Here is a 20809-nt window from a genome sequence, read left to right on the forward strand (position 1 = left end):
ACAAGTATGGCCACACCACCTTTAGATCTCCCCAACTGAGGTTGTCCTCTGCCTACAGGTTACAACCCTTTAACAAAGAGCTGTCAAATAATTTGAAGTATTTTTGTAAGCACAAGAATGATTTGATTTCTTCCACGTGTACTCTGAACCCATTAATGTGCCACTGTAAAATGAGAATTCTTCTCTCAAGGGAAGGCACAGCAATCTCTTAGAAAAATTTTGAAACAAGAAATGGAAATAATGACTGGTGCTCCCATGAGCAACTAGGGAGTTAAAAGTAATTTTAGGCAGTGCCCCATACATCTAAAAGTGATTAAGCCTAGCGTATCTTAGCAGTGACAGGTTCCCCTAAAGTTGTCTTCTAATGACTGTTTTCCCCTCAGTAGCCAACTCCTCCATCAAAATGTAGTGCATCTTGATTTCTTCCTTTCTTTTTTTGTAGAGGTTACAACTGCTCTTATAATATGGGCTGTTAAGCCAAGATCCCTATTCTCCATAACATGCAACATTCCACTGCCACACTGTCATCAAAGAACCATGCTCAGAACTTAAGGGAAATAAAGGTCTGACAGCACACAGCACTGACCAGCACACAGCTTGGGAACACTGAGTTCACCAAGACTGGTTTACTCCACGAAGGTTTTTCTAGTTTGGTATGATCTAGGGGAGATGGTTTTTTTTTTTTTTTTTTTTTTTTTTTTTTTTTTTTTTTTTTTTTTTTTTTTTTTTTTAAAAAGTAGAAATTGGAAACTATGGTGTATCCATTGGCAATTAGGAAATCTAAGATTACTTCAGGCAGAGCCTCACATACTTGAGCAAGTCTAACACAACTGAGGTGCGGGAGGTGCCTCAGATGTTGATGCCTACTAACCACTGTTATGTCGTAACAGTCAACTAACCCATCAGTATGGACCAAGCATTAAGTTAAGCTGAGATCCCCATTCACTGTGACACACAACATTGCTCCACCATGCTTAACCATAGCTTTGGAGATGCCAGGAGCTTCCAACAATAAAGGACTATTCATCTGCATTTTAAATAGTTATGAATTATTAGGGAAACAACAGCAAAGGAGAGAATAAAAGAGAGAATTTATTTTTAAGCAGTATGCTTCTTTGCACCTACCTCAAATTCTTTTAAAACAGCATTCCTCACCATCAACCATCACAAACAGAAGAATATCACAACTGAATTTTTTTGACTCTACATGCACTTGAAATAGTTTTATTTTATGACATTTCTTGAATTATGGCCTGCAATGTCACTTTTTCCATTTATACATGTAACAAACATTGGAAGGTTAGGGGTCACCTCATTTATGTATTCTTCATTTGACAAGTGAAGATATATGTAATATATACAGGGTGTTTCAAAAATGACCGGTATATTTGAAACGGCAATAAAAACTAAACGAGCAGCGATAGAAATACACCGTTTGTTGCAATATGCCTGGGACAACAGTACATTTTCAGGCAGACAAACTTTCGAAATTACAGTAGTTACAATTTTCAACAATAGATGGCGCTGCGGTCTGGGAAACTCTATAGTACGATATTTTCCACATATCCACCATGCGTAGCAATAATATGGCGTAGTCTCTGAATGAAATTACCCGAAACCTTTGACAACGTGTCTGGCGGAATGGCTTCACATGCAGATGAGATGTACTGCTTCAGCTGTTCAATTGTTTCTGGATTCTGGCGGTACACCTGGTCTTTCAAGTGTCCCCACAGAAAGAAGTCACAGGGGTTCACGTCTGGCGAATAGGGAGGCCAATCCACGCTGCCTCCTGTATGTTTCGGATAGCCCAAAGCAATCACACGATCATCGAAATATTCATTCAGGAAATTAAAGACGTCGGCCGTGCGATGTGGCCGGGCACCATCTTGCATAAACCACGAGGTGTTCGCAGTGTCGTCTAAGGCAGTTTGTACCGCCACAAATTCATGAAGAATGTCCAGATAGCGTGATGCAGTAATCGTTTCGGATCTAAAAAATGGGCCAATGATTCCTTTGGAAGAAATGGCGGCCCAGACCAGTACTTTTTGAGGATGCAGGGACGATGGGACTGCAACATGGGGCTTTTCGGTTCCCCATATGCGCCAGTTCTGTTTATTGACGAAGCCGTCCAGGTAAAAATAAGCTTCGTCAGTAAACCAAATGCTGCCCACATGCATATCGCCGTCATCAATCCTGTGCACTATATCGTTAGCGAATGTCTCTCGTGCAGCAATGGTAGCGGCACTGAGGGGTTGCCGCGTTTGAATTTTGTATGGATAGAGGTGTAAACTCTGGCGTATGAGATGATACGTGGACGTTGGCGTCATTTGGACCGCAGCTGCAACACGGCGAATGGAAACCCGAGGCCGCTGTTGGATCACCTGCTGCACTAGCTGTGCGTTGCCCTCTGTGGTTGCCGTATGCGGTCGCCCTACCTTTCCAGCACGTTCATCCGTCACGTTCCCAGTCCGTTGAAATTTTTCAAACAGATCCTTTATTGTATCGCTTTTCGGTCCTTTGGTTACATTAAATCCCCGTTGAAAACTTCGTCTTGTTGCAACAACACTGTGTTCTAGGCGGTGGAATTCCAACACCAGAAAAATCCTCTGTTCTAAGGAATAAACCATGTTGTCTACAGCACACTTGCACGTTGTGAACAGGACACGCTTACAGCAGAAAGACGACGTACAGAATGGCGCACCCACAGACTGCGTTGTCTTCTATATCTTTCACATCACTTGCAGTGCCATCTGTTGTTGAAAATTGTAACTACTGTAATTTCGAAAGTTTGTCCGCCTGAAAATGTACTGTTGTCCCAAGCATATTGCAACAAACAGTGTATTTCTATCGCTGCTCGTTTAGTTTTTTTTGCCGTTTCAAATATACCGGTCATTTTTGAAACACCCTGTATGTACATACATAGCCTTTCAGGGCCTGAGCCAATTTCCATAGAATTCTTGTGATTGTTAGACCATGTCATATTGTAAAATGTACCGATGTTGTAGCCACTGTTTACCACAGTGCATAATGTTACCAGTCCAAATAGGATGGAGGAGGGGCGGACACCAGTCTAAATAGTGTACTAGAATAGACAACCTTATAAAGGCCGCTTGCAATTGTGGTTGAAATCTTGGTATTTTTACAACATGACATGGTCTACTATCCATAAAATCTTATGGAAATATGTAATTTATTAGAAAACAGCCATTTCTACAAATATGGGGGGAAATATGTACAACATATTCCTCGTATCTAGGAAAGTGCGTCCCAAGAAATAAAAGTTTGTAGCAGATTTTTGAATGAAGGCAATTTTTTTATATAATGAGCTGTGTAAGATAAATGCTTATTTACAGTCTTGCCAAACTATTAGTGGGTACTATATCAGTCTTCATCGCTATGAAGATAATTACTCATACTTCATTAAAAGCAAGACTGTATTGCCTGATTCTATTTGGGCAAGACCAAAAATAAATATGCATATTACACAGGCTTCAGTCAATATTATTACATAAAATTTACCTTTTTTCAATATATTCAAGCTGCTGAAAACCAATATTTTAAAGTAGTTGACTTACGTTTGAAGTAATGCCATTATCATTAAAATGAACAGATTACATGACTTAACATCTACTCTATCAATTTCACATCACTATTACACATTCTGACCTACAGCTTTAATTGTTTCAGAAGTGTTTGCAAATGCCGGGATGGTTGCTTTGAAAGGGCACGGCTGACTTCCTTCCCCATCCTTCCCTACTCCAATGAGACCGATGACCTCGCTGTCTGGTCTCCTTCCCCAAACAACCCAACCCAGAAGTGTTTACATTTCAAAATCTGTTAGCAGTAGAGCAGGATCAGCTAGAGCCTTTTGCTTACTCATGTAATGCAGAAATGTCTATCTCTGCCTTGGAAAACATCGAAAATTCACTATAGCATAAATGCAATAGGTCTCTGGTTGTAGGTGAATGGAGCATCACTGCAGTAATAAAGTGAAATATCCTCGATAGTATATTGTGTGTCCATTAGCTATGGGGGACTGATGACCTTAGCTGTTTAGTCCCCCTTAAACATCCCAACAACCACCACCATCCATTAGCTATTCTGTATATACACATACATCTTGAGAGAACATTATATTTTTAACAGTTAGCTGCATAAGTATCCAGAATTATGATAGGAAGATGTAAGACATCAACTGGACGGACATGATGAGAGTACAGTTCTCAATTATTGGACCTCTAAGAGTTGTCACCATTCAGCGTCAGCTTGACTATGATTTAAGTAAAAAATGTGCAGGTTGCACATTATTTGGTTTACTTGACTAGTTTGACTCATCAGATGTGAGCATCCTCATATGTTTCTTGCCCTGTTGGCAGAACATTAGAGGTTTAAAGCACTGCTCAGCATCCTCATCAACACACAGTTGCTAATGTTGAATATTGCTTATAACATCCAATGTTTTGCCACAAAATCAATGCAATGAATATCTCAGGATGCTCATGTCTTATGAGCAAAACAAGTCAGATAAATCAAATATGTAACCTATTGATAGATATATGCCAGGAGGTTTCTGTGTTTCAGCACTGATCTGTGGTGAATAATGGCACATAGGGAAGTGGACATAAAATAATTGAAACTGATTAATAATTGCTGCTTGAATAATTAAAAAAAAATAATTGGAAAAAATAACTGAAAGAAACTAGAAGTTACAAATATCTTGGGTGAACTTTAACTGGCACTAGTATCAACAGACCTACAATGTCATTACATTTAAGATCAATATTCATTGTTTAAAGTTATGCACTTCTTCTCAATAGTTCCATTGTGCATAGAGCTGGTTATGAAACTACCGATGCAGGAGCGCCCCTCTGCTGGTCCCACAAATTCCTCATCTGCTTCGATCCTCTTGGTGCAGGATTCTTGGCGCAGGCAAAATGATGAACAGACAGGTGTTATTGGTGTGTCTAAAAACTTGGTCTTCCTAATAACTTTTATAACACTTTTTTAATATATGATTGGAACACACATTTTTAAACAATACTGTCTCAGCTGAGCTAGTCATACGTCTGACCGCTACCACTTATAGAAACAAAATGCTGAAGATACAGAAATTAATCATTTGAAGATCGTAGCTCTTCTGCCTTTTTTTTTTTTTTATCAAAACATTATCTCTGGCACAAAGCAATTAGTTAATTTAAGTTGGTTTTATGTATAGCTTACATGTATAAAAAGGAAAGAACAAAGAAAGAAAAAATAATACAATCCATTACAGTTGCCCCTCCCCCACTGTGTACTGACGTCACACAGAGGTGCACAGTGCCTGAGCTTATTCCCCTTTTTTATGGTTGATAACCCTGGCAGGTATGGGCATAACCTTTATTTTCTGCCACTGGAGTTATCCCATATGGTTATCAATTTATATGGGCATGTCGGCTTCTTTTAACACATTCATGCATCAGTTTTCTCTCATAACAAAGTACCTGCTGTAACTGCATAGTCCCATTGTTATCAGTCAGTATCTGTTGAGTGTTTAGCTTGTGAAACATGTGTCTGCAACTCAACAACCATTTTCGTCCCAGTTCGTGCTCACATGTTCAATACGAAGCCCAGAATGTCCATGTTGTACGTGTTCAGTAGTGTGATCCTTTGTGCAACCTTAAATGCGGTGACAACTGGTTTCCAAATGAGTGGTCCGAGGAATTTATTTCACCTAATTGCTCTCACTTTTTCGCTGGAAAACCAGCTGTACATCCGACATCCACTGACAAGGTAAGTTCCTTGCCGCTTTTACGACATTGTCGAGCACAGAAAATTCGTTATATGAAGTACTGTCATCTTTAGTGTATCACGGGCACACACACATATACCACACACACGCTTAACACTTTACAGCCAACTTTTGTATGTTTTTGCACTTTGTTTTTGAGCATCTTTTATGCAGTTGCATTACATAAAGTTTCTGTAGTGTCCTTTCCACATACTATACACATAACAAAAATATACAAATACAATTAAAAAATACACTTATCCTATTCATTTGCTGACATGACATTATCATTGCTTACATACATTATAGTCTGCTTGTCATTTTGTTAAATTACAATTTTGTAACATTATTTAATTCCAATTATATGAGTAACTTTTTACTCTTGTTTGGTTGCACATTCTTTACATAACAGTCATATAATAACAGATTCTATTTTCCTTTATTGCATAAACTGACATACATTTCGTTTTAATTTACAATGACTTCTTGTCGGAGTATGTTTATCAACTCCAAAGAATTAAAGAAGTAACCAATAGTTGATACGATAGACTCTATGAGCTGCTCAGATAACTACGCATGGCCTCGTCTCTAGCATTGTCCAGCAAGGATCTATACACTACAGGATTGAAGAAATTCCACGGAAAGGCATTTATGTGCTCAGTTACATCTAGTTACTAGACTTAACTGTGATCCCAAGAACAAAATAGTTTGTTGTTTATAAACACAACTCAAATCTGATGATACCAATTGTATCAAATACTTATTAAGTGTTAAAAGTGCAGCTCAGTATTTACTTGTTATGTTCATAGTATAAAGGATAACCACTTCATATGCTGAGGTATACAGATTAGTATCATCAATATGATATGTTTTGTACAATGAGTGTAAAACAGTGTTTACATAAGTAACAAACGTGCTTAAAATTTTCAATGTAAATTAGGTATTTGACACTTTGATGGGTAGTAGATGCTCACTTTGGTTTAGACCCCTTGATTATTTGGTAGTGCTCAACCTTAGTACAGACAAGTCGATGCATTGTTCCCTGGGAGAAAAACTTGATACTAACTTAAAACTAAATCTTCATAGATAAGTGTATAGTGACTCGATGGCTACTAATACCTTTTTCATATATTCAACCATGTATTCATTCGATTCAGTGTGCAGTCGTGCTATCACAAAACTTATATAATGTCATGTGTGAGTCTCTACTTACCTTATAAATCTGAAAGATAAAGTATATTATATGCATGGTGTGACATCTTATTCAGTTTGCCACTTATACCGCACTCCCTTGTTTACCTGCAGCAAGACTTTTCTGGTCCATCAAATATAATTAGTGTGTGTACTTCTGCTACTTAAATTTGTAAATTGTACATATATAGATATATTGTATATAATAGCATAAATTCAGTAAATATCTCGTAGTTTAGCATCTCTTTCCTGTGTATATCATCCCCTCGCTTGTCTTTCTATGTGTGTTTTGTGCAGATAGTAGTAGTTATAGTATACACTCTCCCATAATTTTCTATGTCCTTGTTACGCAATAGACTTTACTAATGCCAGTGCAGGCTATAGCTCATAGGGTTGGTTTATTTTGGGTGCTCCAACATTCCAAGCTGCATGTGTCTGGCATGCATGCACTTGCAGTCTGTTGACTTGCTTGCTTCCCAATGCGCATCCGCTGCATTGCTCTGATACCACTTACGCTACGTGCAAATTGAGACACGTATAGAGCGTGTGATGCGGCGAAGTGCAGTGCGCTTTTTTATAACTTCACAGGTTCAAATGGGACGGCACAAGTTGCGACGTTACTGGGATGTGACTTGCACCTGCTCCAGGTTGTGTGTCATCGTGGTTGGGGCACAGTTCCTCGCACTGTGCGTCATGCGAGCACTGCAGAAGGGGTGAGGCAGGGAGCGGGAAGGCAGTCCTGCCATACACTCACTGCAGCATAGCGCGTTTGGGCAGCAGAAGTATTGCCCATCCAAAAAATCAGCCTTATAGTATACTTTTTGTCACAGAGAAGTGTTTCGTTTTTCGCCGTGTAAGTGCTCCATCTCTTTTTGTTAGTACATAATAATTTTCAGTTACATATATCTGTATAGTTTGTTTATTCTTTTGTCAAGAACAATGCACAGTTTAATAACTGGTGTGCCATATTATAAAATCATGTGATCTGGGAGCAAGGCAGTTAAGTAAATCAAGGTTATGTACTTACTGACTGTGCTGACTTATCTCTACAACCTGTCACAAAAAGTCCAAAAGGTGTATTTTCCACGGGTATAACCCCTTTGTATTCCTGGTAAAAATCACCGAAGATAAGAAGTTTCATTATCATTATTTGGATATGGATGTAATAAGAGACATTATACTATGTACATGTGGACATCACATTTCCACTGCAAGCTAGAAACAGTCTATGAGCCCCCACGAATAAAGACATTTTAACTGGCTCGTCATGATGAGAAACAGCATCTCAATGGTTGCACACACACTATCAGCATAAATAAATTAATTATACAACAGGCTACACAAATGAAGTAGTAATCGGTATTATTCCAAAAGTATGAGTATCCTGAAGGAGTGTGATGATTTGATATATTTAATTTAATGAAATGCATTACTGACAAAGGCAGATCTACTTTCACAACAATGTTTATCAAATAAGTGAACTCTTCCTCTCACAAAGCACACTTGGCTAGTTTCTGCATTCCTGTCGCATTCATTATTCTCAGCTGCTGATGATGCACTGGTCATTGTGATGTGCCATGTATCAACCATTTACTTATCTCAATAACAACTAATTTATTCACGAATCACATTTTGTCAGTCTGGCAAGGCACAGGTGAGTAACCAGCACCTGGCATGTGCGTGTCACTCCGCCTGAAGGGTACGCTTGTCATTGTTTTAATACTGCTCAGACAAAGAAAAGGAATAAAATCCTTTGGTTAGTTTCCATTCCAGTTGCTCAATGTTAAAAATACGATGGGTTATGGGATTCAACAAAAATTCTAACAGAATTGGCAATTTATTTTTGTGCGAATTGTTAAACTTTTCTCATTCGAAGAACCATCACCATTTGGCCACATTCCTCTTGTTGACAGGTTTAATTGTACTTATTTTGCCAAAACACAGTATAATTTGCACAAACTCATTTACGCAGCAGCTATTGTGACAGAATTCTGAAAGTGTCTCATTAAATAAGTAATTGGTGACCAGAGAGTTCAATAGCTTATGAAAAACAAGAACCTCATTGTGTTGGTTTGTGGCAACATAAGAGAAGAAATTTCATGTTTATTTTCATACTAGGAAACTCTTGTTTCACTAGCTATCGCTAACTCTTATAGAATTACATATGTGATGCATCATCATAGATAAGAATGTTCAGTTTGATTATGAACTGGCAAAGTACTCTCCTCCTTGTGTAAATCATTTGCCAAAATCTCGTTTCGATAGGTTTAGGAGATATGAGGGATGTTGTGAATCTTTCATTCCCGCAGGCGTGACATCGGGACCGAATGCCTCACATTCTCGAGATCAGAGACAGATAGAGACCTCCTCCCAAGTCTAAACAAAAATTCAATATGTTAGCTAAATTTCATATGCAGCAGCATATAGTGTAATAAGCAATAAACATAAAATCATAGCAACCTCTATTTTTCATTGCAAACTTTCTGAATTTTGCATAGTGTCTTACTAAAATGTGTACATCACATTAAGTATGACCATTAGCGAGATGATGGGCGCTTCACCATGAACCTGACTTATAATGCTACAAGTAAGGCAAAAATGAAATATTTTTGCTGAATGGTGAAATCATTTGAAAAATGTAAAATCATTTGGAAAAGATTACAGGGTGTGCGTGTTTTGGCTCTGTCAGTGCAGAGCATCGCCAACTGGCGCTTGCGAAGTACGTGTATGCGTCGCAATATCCACAGGACCAGCATGACGTGTGGAACGGGCATGGTCGCACTGTAGTTTCGTGACACGACAGATGTGCTATATGCGTCTCAATTAGCGCTTAACCTTACATCGCGGCAGGTTGTGTATTGCATTGTGTGCTACAGTGCGTTTCATAAGTTCGTTTATTTGTTTCCAACTGGGCCACGTGCAAGGCGAAGCACTGTATTTAGAGTATCGTCACCTCTCGACACGCGAAAATAAAATTCTTCCGGGTTACCTCCAATCATCTTATTGTTTACACATTTGACGTGTAATAAAAAATAGAAATAAAAATTTTCCTTATCAACTAACAAAATAAGTTATGGAATGTGATTTTCCAGCATCTTAAATCTATTATTATTATACATATATCCAACTTGGAGAGTAAACCTATCTTGATCGTATCTAATAAAGCAAATGTCGATAAAGCTCGTGCCCCCACTCTCCTCCCAGATCAATAAACGGGGGCCTACCGTGACCCATTCAAGTTTTCCGGCATCGCGGTGGCATCAGTCTCTGGGTTAGGCATAACTTCCACTATATAGACTGTTGGTGTTTGATTATGCCAATTAGTATCCTGTGAGGCTCTCAACTGAAATTCTCTTTGCCTCTGCACATTATTGGGCATGTGTGTGTTATTTTGCTGGTTGAATCCCGCTGTCTGTGGGTTATTCGGCTGTCTGGTATTGTTCTGTGTTTGCCAAGCAATCGGCTGATTATTGTTGGTAGCTTGTGTCTGTACTCACTGTATGGGCTGGCCATATGCTACTTCCCTGTTGTAGTTGTTTTTGATTAATTTTTGCCCATTTCTTTTATATCCGCCTTTGAAATTACGGCTTTCTCCAGAAAGGCTCTCTCAAATTGTTCATAGTAGTGACAATGTTCTGCCATGTCCATAGCCCATTGCAGAACATCACACTGTGTGTATCCAACAACAAATATAAGTTTCTGGGCTTTGGTCCAGGTGAGGGAAAACATTTCGAAATGCTCTGATGAACACCACAGGGTAAATTCTTTTCCCTTCAGAGGTAAATACCAGAAACTGTTGATGCCTAAGTAATCCCTCATTTGCAAGTAATGTTGACAAACATGCCACACTGTCAGAGAAAGGCATGTTTGTGTTCACTTGTAGTGTAGCGCATGCCAACTGCACTTGCTCGACATATACAGCTGCTGGCAAGTGGTGTTGCATTCTGCAACCTTCACTATTTTCCTTCAACAGGCTAGGACTGTATTGTGGGTAACCACTGAAAGTATCTAACCTCTCTGAAAGCATGGGTTTGTTTTGTGTCAAATGTTGTTTTGGAATGTCAGTAGTTTTAGCAATTCTGTCTCGAAACCTCTCCTCTGCTTCCTTTAAACCTGACTATTTTAGCTATAAGTTAACTTTCTTTCTCTTTCAGAGCTGCTTCTACTGTATCTACATAAATTTTACACAGTGATACTACCTTTTCAGCAAGGTTGCTGCCCTTATCCAGGATCTTGGCTTCAACTTTTTCAGTCATTTCCTTTATATCTGCACATAACTGATCTCTGTTTTTTGACAAAATTTGACTCTAAACTTAACTGGTCCACTCTTAGACTTAGCTTTTGTACTTCTGTAGGGAAGTTTTCACATTTTTCTTGCAGCTCGCCGACTGCATTCATCACATTTTTTACCGACACGTCCACTTGGGATTGCATCTCCTGAACTTGAGAATATGAGTGTAGTTTCAGCTTTCTGAGACTGCAGACGTGTGTTCAAGTTTTGAGTTTTGTGTGTGTGTGTGTGTGTGTGTGTGTGTGTGTGTACTGCTGACAAAGGCCTTAATGGCTGAAAGCTATGATTGTGTGAATCTTTTTATTGTGCCTATCATGACTCAGCATTTCCGCTATATGGTGAGTAGCAACTTTCCTTCTCTGATATTGTTACATTCCATCCTGGATTTTCCATTGTCTGAACTTGAGAATATGCTCCACTAAAGTTTTGTAACCCACCTGCAAATTGTTCCTGTTTATCTACTGATGATACTTTTTTACCTTTTCTGTTGTCAAATTTTGGGTATCACTAGTATCTTCATTGCTTTTACGAACTGTTTCCTGTTCTTGCGTTTGTGGTGTTGTGACCAAATAATCAAAGGAATTTTTGCTGTCGTGTACTTCAGTTTTACTATTTGAAAAAAATGTTTCCTGGTGAGAACTGAGAAATTGTCTAATTGAGCATCATAAAAGTGTTTTCTTTTTTTTCCTTTGTGTGTGTGTGTGTGTGTGTGTGTGGGGAGGGGGGGGGGGCGGGGGGTTAGGACGCAAAACATCTAAGGTCGCAGGCGCCCAGTAAAGAACCAGAGAATGCTGGGACCACGAGGGGAAAAAACTGTATGAGGTCCAATACAAAAGGGAAGGAAAAAACAAATCTAAAACATCAAGACGTTACAGAAGAGTAAATAAAGACGTCGACAAGAAACCGGAGTCATCAGGTAGAAATCAAAACTCTTTCGCCATATTACTGCTTTTTAAAAAACTTTAAACACGAGCCACTGCTCGCACATCATCTGCTAAAATGTCCGGCAAAGCGGGCGGCAGCCTGACCCTGAGATGTAAGTGGCTAAAATAGGGTCAGAGGATCAGGAAATGTCTGACTGTTAATGGCTGGCTACAGAAAGGACAGCTGGGTGCAGGGTCACCACTCAATAAGTGGCGGTGACTAAAGTGGCAGTGCCCTATTGACAACCGAGCTAACATTATTTTCTCACGGGGAGATGGCCGGGAGGAAGTCTACCAGGCTGTTGGGAGAGGTTTCACTTCTCTGTGTTTGTTCCCACGATCTCATAAAAGTGACATCATGATTAGTTATATTACCAGTGTCATCAGTTTTTGATAGTGGGATGACAATCTCGTCGTTTTGGTAGCTATCATCCAGTTCACAGGTTGGCACGTTACTTTCAACTGTTGCCAAGCTCAGATGTCCAACAGCTTGGCATATTGCATTTCATACTGAGTTTTCAGCAATGGCTATTTCATTTGACTCCATAGTAAACAGTGTTTAACAAGATTATGAAAAAAAATTTCAAAAACGAAATTTTGTTTTTATCAGTACATTTCAATTAAAGTAGATTTACTCGTACGTCCATATTCAGTAATGAATCCGATTATTCTCTGATACAGTCTTAAAGAATGTGAATGACTTATCTTTCTCTTTAATAACGACTTTTTCTGTAGAAATGCACTTTCTGTAAAGGATGTTAATTGGATGGAAGAGAGATTATCTACTGCAAGAGAGACGGCCCCAAGCATGGCCGTATAAGCATACAACGTGGCAGCTTCGTACCTTTACCACTGAAATCAGCATTCCTGGCCCATCTTGTTTGTAGGCAGAATTTAATTTTAATAAGCTCCTTCAAGTTTTTATTGGTCCCAATCTCGTGGACATGTAACAAACATGGCAAAAGTGTAATTAATTTCTTGTAATGATAAAATGGATAATTTATAAAAAAAAATTATCGCCATTGAATAGTGGCATATTGGGGGGGGGGGGGACATAAAATAATTGAAACTGATTAATAATTGCTCCTTGAATAATTAAAAAAATTAATTGGTCAATATTCATTATTTAAAGTTATGTACTTCTTTTGAATAGTTCCAGTCGCCCCTCCACTGCTCACACAAATTCTTCGTCTGCTTCGATCCTCTTGATGCAAAATTCTTGGCGCAGGCAAAATGAGGAACAGACGGGTGATTGATATTATATATATACTTGGTCTTCCTAATAACTTTTATAACACTTTTTAACATACGACTGGAATATGCATTTTTAAACAATACTCACACGGCGGAGCTAGTTTACAAGTCCAACTGCTACCATTTATAGAAACAAAAAGGTGAAGATACAGAAATCAATCAATTGAAGATTGTAACTCTTCTCTCTTTTTTTTATCAAAACATTATCTCTGGCACAAAGCAACTAATTAATTTACGTTGGTTTTATGTATAAATTACATGTATGAAAAGAAAATAATGAAGAAAGAAAAAATAACGAGATCCATTACAGTGGCTGTTTAGCTGTTCTGTAATTACAGCAGTCACTGTGTCCCCGAAGGCAATACTTGCATTTGCTAAGATATGAGTAAAGATATCCATTGCCTTAGAAACATGATATATGAGGACCTACACAAGGACATGTCATGGAAGCATAAAAGCTGTTAAGTGGTATTGGCTTGTTTAAAAATGTAATTACATAGCTGTAGGCTCATTTTCAAACAATGGGAGGCAGCAGAAAATGGCTGCATCACATATGTTAATGAATGATTAAGACTAAGAGTAGTAATATTATTATTACCCCCTTTCTCAGTATGCTGGTGTATGTGGAACAATACATTCCAGCTACAGTGAGCTTTGCAAACAGCAACAGAATACTGAATGTCAATCCAGACCCTAGGTAGCCATCTTCATAGAGGTGGACTCAACACATATATGCATCTATTTCAGTGACAAAATTACACCAGAGTGCGCAAGGAAATTCGGCAGAGTAATATCTTTGCTGGAGTCACACTGAATGGAGCCATTTTTTGCTCTCAGGAAAGTCAAGATATATTATTGAGGCTGATAAATGATGCATTTACTTCTAGAGTGAGTATATAAGAATACCAGGTTTCTGCACAAAATATTTTAGTATTATGGCGACAGACATATGGCTCAGGCAGAAATCAGCATTTGCAAGTGTATTGACATCTACATCATCTGAAACAGTTCCTTGACAGTTCAAATATAGAAGGAAAAAGTCCTGTAAACTATCTTGCTGTTGTGTCATTCCTAACTCATTTCTTTGACTGATTACAATGCCCTCAACAAAGCTGAGCAGTGACACACTGCAAAATGAGAGTATCATAGGCTTATTATTGCCAGTGGGTTCCCAATGTTTGAATACTGTTGAATATCCCAAGGAAGTCCATAGAAAAGGCTACTCTCCCTGATGACTTTCCTGAGCCAGATATTGCCTTCTTAAAGAGTGACTCAACATCTCCCAAAGGATCATCAACAATCTCATTAAATCTGTGGTGACTGTGTGTGAAATGTGAGAGAATTTTCTCATCTCTAACACTATAAATCTTAGATTGCTGGAGGAATAAAGCATTTCAAGTCTACAAAAATGTGCAGGTTATTTCCTGTTTCAGGAAGGGTCACTGAACAGATTCACACAACTCTTACTCTACACTGTTGACATCAATCTGATGTAAACTTTTGGAACACATTTTATGTTAGTGTACATGTATTATTACCTTTATGGAGAACAAAAGTATTCTCTGAAGGAACCAAAGTGAGTTTCACAGATAATCTTGGGGAAGCCAGCTCAATCTGTTTGTCCTCAAGACCCAAATGGCAGTAGATACCAACACTCTAATTCTGTATGCCTTCATTTTCAGACAGTATTTGATGCAGCTTGTCAGTCGATTAATGGACAAGTTGGAACATATGGAATGTCTTACATACTTACTCACTCCTTGGCTGTACAGCCCTTCAAGGGCCTTGGCTTGCATCACAATATCCTGCCATTCTATCTGGTCCTTGGCTTTCCGTCTCCATCCTCTGATACTCAGGTTTTTCATGTCTTCGGCAATTCCATCCACCCATCTCTTTCTGGGATGTCGCATCTGTTGTCTGCCTCCTGCCTTGCCATAAAAAATCTTCATGTTCTATCTTCCTCCATTCTGACCATGTGTTCTGCCCACTGCATTCTTCTTATTTTAATGGTAGTGACAATGTCAGGTACTTCAAAAAGTTGTTCTAATTCACATTTGTACAGATGCACCAACCTTCTTGACTGTATACTGGGTCATATATTTTACGCAGAACCTCTCCCTCCCAAATGCTAAGGAACCTTTCCTCATTTGCAGTCACGGGCCACGTCTCAGCACCATACATGACAACAGTATGAGGTAGAAGTGAGCTCCTAAGCATGGGTAGTGCAGCAAACTAGCACCAGTATCATACCAGCTTTTTTATTGGATGTAATGTTGCCTGGTAACAAGAACACAGAATGTAGTTCTTAACAGAAAAAAAAAAAAAATTTTTTAGACATAAAGTGGCTCTAGCTTGCCCCAAAAAGGGTGCTACAGAAGTGATCTAGTGAATAATGCTGAACACTCCATGAGGCTCTTCATGTATAATGCTGTTGTACACAGGTAAGTTAGAACACTAGAAAATTGTAGAAAAATGCAGGGAAACTTGCAGAGAATCAATACTTCGTACAGTGTCTGGCAGTTGATCCTCAACAAAAACAAATGTAACATACTGTGCATAAGCAGGCAGGGCAACCTGTTGTTGTTTCATTACAAAATTGTTGGACGATCACTAGGAACTGTCAAATCCATTAAATATCTGGGGGATATCCATAAAAAAGTGATTCGAAGTGAAAGTACAACATAAAACACATTGAAGGCCAGACAGATTCACTGTAAGAGTCCTTATGAAATGCAGTCTATCCACACAAGAGGCAGCGAATAAAACCCTCGTTCAACTGAGACTTGAGCACTGCCCCTCTGTCTGGGACACTTAGCAGGTAGTATTGATAGAGGATGTAGAAAAGAGTCAAAGAAGAGCAATGTGTTTTACCAGGGGTGTGCAAAGATGATTATTCAGTTCCTGTTGTAGATGATGCAAGAAAGGCATTGTGCATCACAGTGTCATTAACTCTTAAAATACTGAGATGTATTTTCCTAGAAGATTCAACCAACATATTACTTCCCCCTACATACATCACACAGAAAAAATGAGTGCTCAAATTAAAGAGTTTCAAGCTCGTACTGATGCTTACCGATAATCATTTTCCCTGACACGATTAATGACTGGAACATGAAATTGAGTGGAGAGGGAGAGGAGGGGGGCAGGAACAGTGGTACACGACGTGCACTCCATCACACACTATAATGAGGACTGGAAAGTATAGATGGAGATGGAGATGCAGATGTGTAGGTTGTGCTGAATGTTTCTTTGCTGTAGTCCTATCATGTCTTGGTACAAATACATGAGTACTGCATAATACTTTAACTATATGGTCTTCTGTGAGAGTGAGTTAGGAATCCTTGTATAATGAGTGATCTCTAAATTGCTTTGACCAGCAATATCAGATAAGTTAAAGTGATGGCATGCTTGGAGTGCAAGACTGCAATGGTACAGACTGAAGGTCTCTCTTCAATGTACATTTAGTCAACATGGCAACTATTGCCTTAATGGAGTGTAAAAGTTGATGAGGCAATACTTAGTAATCTTTGGAAACAATGACATGTACGTCCATTGTGCATACAGAATACTATAGTAATTCCATCAGCTTTTACTCATAAATTTTTGCAAAAGTTTAATTTTCAGCAAAACTTTTACTTGAAATCACATAAGCAGTTAAAACAGTGCACTTCAAGAATAGAAAAGATAGATATAAATACAGGAATGTACTTTATGCCTACATGTAAAACTTTTCAAAGAGTGCTGTTTTCACAGAAAAATGAAATGGGATGAGATAGTAAGAGATTACATTTTCTCAAAAAATTAGCACAGCATAAACTGTGCTGAATAGAAATAACTTACTTTAAGATAATAATTTTACTTTTTATAAAATACATCTTTGAATACAATATGATAAGATTTAAAAAATGATATCAAATCATTTCTCTACTCATGAAATATGCACATTACATGCACATTATAAATGGCAGATGGCAGGAATGAACAGAGAAATGTGCACTTTTACACCCTATAAGTACAAGATACCTTTGGTATGAACATATACAAAGTTTGTATAAAAGTCATAAATGTCTCTTCACACTATTTGTAGGGCACTAATGGCCTCATAATGCAATAACAAAAAATGTGAGAAAGAAGTTAAATTTTTTTTGCTCCAAGCTTCATGGGGCCACCGCTAACCCTCGTTGCCCTCCGAGCCTCCAATTCCTTTTGTCTCTGAAGTTTTCTCTCTTCACGTTTTTTGCGAGCCTCTTCAAGTTTGCTGGATGCTGAAACATGTTACCACAACACTGCCCATTATAGTAAACATGAGTTATTTTAAAAAAGGAAGGATGGAGGCAGCTATTCTCCAATAATAATGAACTTTCTAAAAATGAAGATGCAATCTTACTAAGAATAATTATGTTTTATTGTACACTAAGTAATGATTTTAATATGGAAATGGAAATTATAGGATGGAAAAAAATGCAAAAAAATGACAGGAAGCCATTCACCAGCTCATAGAGGTATTTGAGAAACGGGGAAACACCATGAGAAATGCTTGCTTGAATACAAATGCACATGATAGCCAAACCTGCAGTTTATGTTGTTTTATTTGATCATAAATGGCCTCTGTGCAACATCATCAATACTTTGCAAGTGTCAGTCATGGTCAGAACTGTGTTCAGTGTAGCTGTGAGTGCGTTATGTCAGAATTAAGCGAATTCAATGTCGGCAAATTTTGGTGCTCATGTGCTCTTTTAAAAGGAATCGTATGGAAGATTTATATCATATACAGGGAAAGTGAAAAAATATCATCCGCTAAGTCGCACTGTGGATGAAAGTGAGTGTTGATTAATTTTGTCACACCAGTCTTGGTTCACTTACTCTCAACTTCTGGCCGAGTTTATGTCCAAAGAGCGAAAAATGGCACGAGTTCAGTGATGATTTGGGCAGTCATATCGTGGTATTCCATGGGCCCCTTGATTACTCTTTAAGGTTGCATTACTGCTAAGGATTTTGTGACCAGTTTGGCTGAGCAGATCCACTCCCTGATACAATGTTTGTTTCCCAATGGGCCCCTGTCCACACAACTGGCATCATGCAGGAAGGTGTTGAGAGCCCAAAGATAAAGTGTCACATTCCCCTTGGCCACCACAGTCACCAGATCTCAATTTTATTGAGTCTTCATGGTTGACTTTGGAGAGAAGGGCATGTGATCACTGCATACCTCCATCAACATTACCTGAACTTGTGAGTATTGAGCGTGGAGAATGATAGAAGATTCCCCTGAAAATCATACAGGATCCATTTTGAGACAACTGGAAGCTGTTTTGAATGGCACTGGTTCTCATACACTGTATTAAGCTTGGTAATATGTCGTGTTTTTGGTGTTTCCATATTTTTGTTCACTCCCTGTACTTTTAAGCATATCTTGCAAGAACACACTTATTACTCTGAAAGTTGTCTGGAGGTGTTGTACAGTGGAAAGACAGTAGAAGCTGCAGAATTATACATGTCTTTATCTTCTACAGATTTAAACTAAGAAAAACAATACACAAGTTTATACACTCCATTGTTACATATGCGGAATGATAACAGAGGAGATGAAAAATTGTTCTTAATTTAATGATCCAATGCTTCACCCTGAAGTCACCTTAAGAAGACTGCTGCCCACCTCATTCTGATTTTCTTGTCCCCCCCTCCAAAAAAAAGACAAGAGAGAGAGAGAGAGAGAGAGAGAGAGAGAGAGAGAGAGAGAGAGAGTGAGGGGGGGGGGGGGGGGGGGGGGGAGGAGGAGAAAGACAGAAGCAGTTTAGCGATCTACATAAGAGTAATTATGACACTGTAAAGTTAATATCACAAACATACGGCAGGCACACCGTGTATTCCTGTGTACTACAACAACTAAAACTAGCAGTCCATTCCATCATTCAGGTCATCTGTATACTCTGTCTTTACACCAAACCTTTATGGCTCCGCAGTTTCAAAGCATGTTGCAGTACATGTGTACGTTCTTTCCCAACCTCTTACTCCCACCTTCTTCCAAACTTGCCCATCCCTGCTGTTCTGCACACATTAAGGTTTACCAGCTAATACTGTATCTTCATTCTTCTCTTTTTCTCGTCATCCTTGGTTATTTTTGTCAATACACATCTCTCTCTCTCTCTCTCTCTCTCTCTCTTTTGTAGTTTCATCACAATAAGATTTATACCTGAATCAACACACATTAGATTCATAATAAGTTCACCAGTAAACCAGTGACATACATATCTTAGAGCAAAATGGAAGCACATTTGGCATTCAATGTTTGAACTTGCTGGATGTTAACTAACTCCACTTCTGAAAGAATGTGACATGTGTAGCAACATGAACTTTTAGTACTAATGGAAACTACAATATTTCTGAATGACATGCTATGTTCTAGAGGGTCCAAAACATTGTTAAATAATTTCATATCATTGTACTTTTGAACCTAGTGCATGAGAGAGCACCTGTAAACTGTGATCTAATACTCTTACACAGTGCCAGACTACTGAGAAAATAGCTCACTCTCTTGCCTATGCCCAGCTGTTATAATTGTCTCCCAGTCATCCTATTCTTGCGTAATGTACATTTCTACATCTACATCTACATTTATAATCTGCAAGCCACCCAACGGTGTGTGGCAGAAGGCACTTTATATGCCACTGTCATTACCTCCCTTTCCTGTTCCAGTCGCGTATGGTTTGTGGGAAGAACGACTGCCGGAAAGCCTCCGTGCACGCTCGAATCTCTTTCTTCATTCCTAGTGAGTGTTCTCAAACTCATCATTGTCCTCACTCTAACATTCACACATATTTCTTCTCCCTACACCCTATATCTGGTTACTTTCCACTTCATCTGAAATATTCCACACTTTAACCTTATTTGTCATATTTCCTACTTTTTACATCTTTTGATTTTTTCCTTTAGTCAGTGAAAAAGAAAATTATTTCAATTATTTCATGCTCTTTGAGTTTACCTCAAAATGTTATTCTGTGAACCGGATATTTAATGTAACAAATTAAGGGTGCACATAAAAACATGCAATATCTTAAAAGTATGCAGATATCAAAATGGGATTACATGCACTAAATGGTTCGAACAAATAGATAGTAGTTATTTGCAACTACCAACTGAATATACTGACAATGATAATGACAATAACGATGACAATAATAATAATAATAATAATAATAATAATAATAACAATAATAACCAGACATCCCATTTGAGAAAGGAAAGATAATAATAATAATAATAATAATAATAATAATAATAATAATAATAATAATAACAACAATAATAAACCCTGTGGTGGCTCGGGAAAAGAATAGGCCTTTGGTATGTTCTGCCAGTCGTAAAAGCGACGAAAAGAACAAACCA

At 38.4% G+C, this 20809-nt stretch overlaps 1 protein-coding gene across 1 annotated transcript in view; it reads right to left on the reverse strand.

Moving 5' to 3' along the window:
- Window positions 1-17266: 17266 nt before the first annotated feature.
- Window positions 17267-20809, reverse strand: part of LOC124793969 (N-terminal kinase-like protein) — a 122460-nt gene continuing 118917 nt past the window's right edge. Inside the window, exon 17 of the mRNA XM_047258060.1 lies at window positions 17267-17691. Coding sequence (XP_047114016.1) covers window positions 17561-17691 — 131 coding nt within the window. The 3' untranslated portion in view covers window positions 17267-17560. The remainder of the gene's footprint in view (window positions 17692-20809) is intronic.

The sequence above is a fragment of the Schistocerca piceifrons genome, chromosome 1 (assembly GCF_021461385.2).
Source record: "Schistocerca piceifrons isolate TAMUIC-IGC-003096 chromosome 1, iqSchPice1.1, whole genome shotgun sequence".
Lineage (NCBI taxonomy): Eukaryota > Metazoa > Arthropoda > Insecta > Orthoptera > Acrididae > Schistocerca > Schistocerca piceifrons.